The sequence below is a fragment of the Pterocles gutturalis genome, unplaced genomic scaffold (genome assembly GCF_000699245.1).
Source record: "Pterocles gutturalis isolate BGI_N339 unplaced genomic scaffold, ASM69924v1 scaffold30894, whole genome shotgun sequence".
Taxonomy (NCBI): Eukaryota; Metazoa; Chordata; class Aves; order Pterocliformes; family Pteroclidae; genus Pterocles; species Pterocles gutturalis.
Window position 1 is genome coordinate 803 of NW_010131628.1, and position 1,244 is coordinate 2,046.

Here is a 1,244-nt window from a genome sequence, read left to right on the forward strand (position 1 = left end):
AGGCTGCTAGTTTCGGGAGCTGCGTCCCTGGTCCCCGCGTGCAGGGCTTCGTTGCCATCGTTACCGGGTATTTTTGAGCTCCCTGAGCCTTTGCGCTGGTGGTTCATTATAGCGGCCGGGGAGGCCGGTGCCAGGAGGGGGTGACAAGGGGGAAGAGATCCAAAGAGTGGCTTTGGGAAGTTCAGAGCAATTGGGATGTAGGGTTATTTTTTTTTTTTTTTTTTCCTTTCTCTCTTGCTCCTTGCTCTTCCCCCCTGGAAATCATGTAAATCCCTGGCGTGACACTGTGATGGGTTATTTCTGGTTGATTTCGACTCTGGGGCTCTGAACAGGCAAAGGGGGGGACACCTGGGTGCACCCACTCGCAGGATACGGGTGCTTTGCATCGGCTTCGTGGCACCCATAGCACCGACATCCCTCCTGGGACGGGTCCTGGGAGGCTGGTGATGCTGGGAGCCTTCCCAGACCTGGCTCCTGGAAACAAAACGAGTTTCTTCTTTGCATCTTGTTTGCGTCTCTGTGTAAGAAACTGGGAGCAAATATCCCCCCTGGGAATGGGGTGAGAAAAGGGGGGCAGGTCGGCAGCCGGAGAGGCTGGCAGACGGGTGGATCTGGAAGCTTCGTTTGCAAAACGCTGGAGAGGGAGAATGGGGAAAGGAGGAGGGGAGGAAAAAAAGGGAGGAAAAAAAAAAAAAAGCCTCATCTCACATGAACAAGCATGAGCCAGGGCCGGAGAGACTGGGAGGGAGGAGGAGGGTCGGATCTAACGCAGGGCATGTGTCTGACGCGCGGCAGAGCAACGCACGCTGCCACGAGAACATTAAATTTTAAAGGGGACTGGCGGGGAGCGCGAGCTGGGAGGGGTGGGCAGCTGCCTTCCCCAGGGCTGCCGCTCGCTGCAGATCTTCCCCTGGTCCTGGTGCTGCAAGGGGCTGGCGGCTCCCAGCACGAGCATCAGCATCTTCTTCTTGCTTCAACCCTCCTCGGCATCCCATCCCCTTCCCATCCCCATCCCATCCCGCCCCCCAGCTCATCCCAGCTGTATTTGCTGATCCTCCCCCAACCTTTCCCCCTGCAGGTCCCAATTAATGGATTCTGACATGGATTATGAGAGGCCAAACGTAGAAACTATCAAGTGCGTCGTGGTCGGGGACAACGCGGTGGGCAAGACCCGGCTCATCTGTGCCCGTGCCTGCAACGCCACGCTCACCCAGTACCAGCTCCTCGCCACCCACGTCCCCACC

General features: G+C 57.7%; 1 protein-coding gene across 1 annotated transcript in view; it reads left to right on the top strand.

The window, feature by feature from the left end:
• Positions 1-1,085: 1,085 nt before the first annotated feature.
• Positions 1,086-1,244, top strand: part of LOC104467059 (rho-related BTB domain-containing protein 2-like) — a gene marked incomplete at its 3' end in the record, with an annotated part of 1,911 nt that continues 1,752 nt past the window's right edge. Inside the window, exon 1 of the mRNA XM_010080684.1 lies at positions 1,086-1,244. This exon is cut by the window's right edge and continues 1 nt beyond it. Within this exon, the coding sequence (XP_010078986.1) occupies positions 1,089-1,244 (156 nt within the window).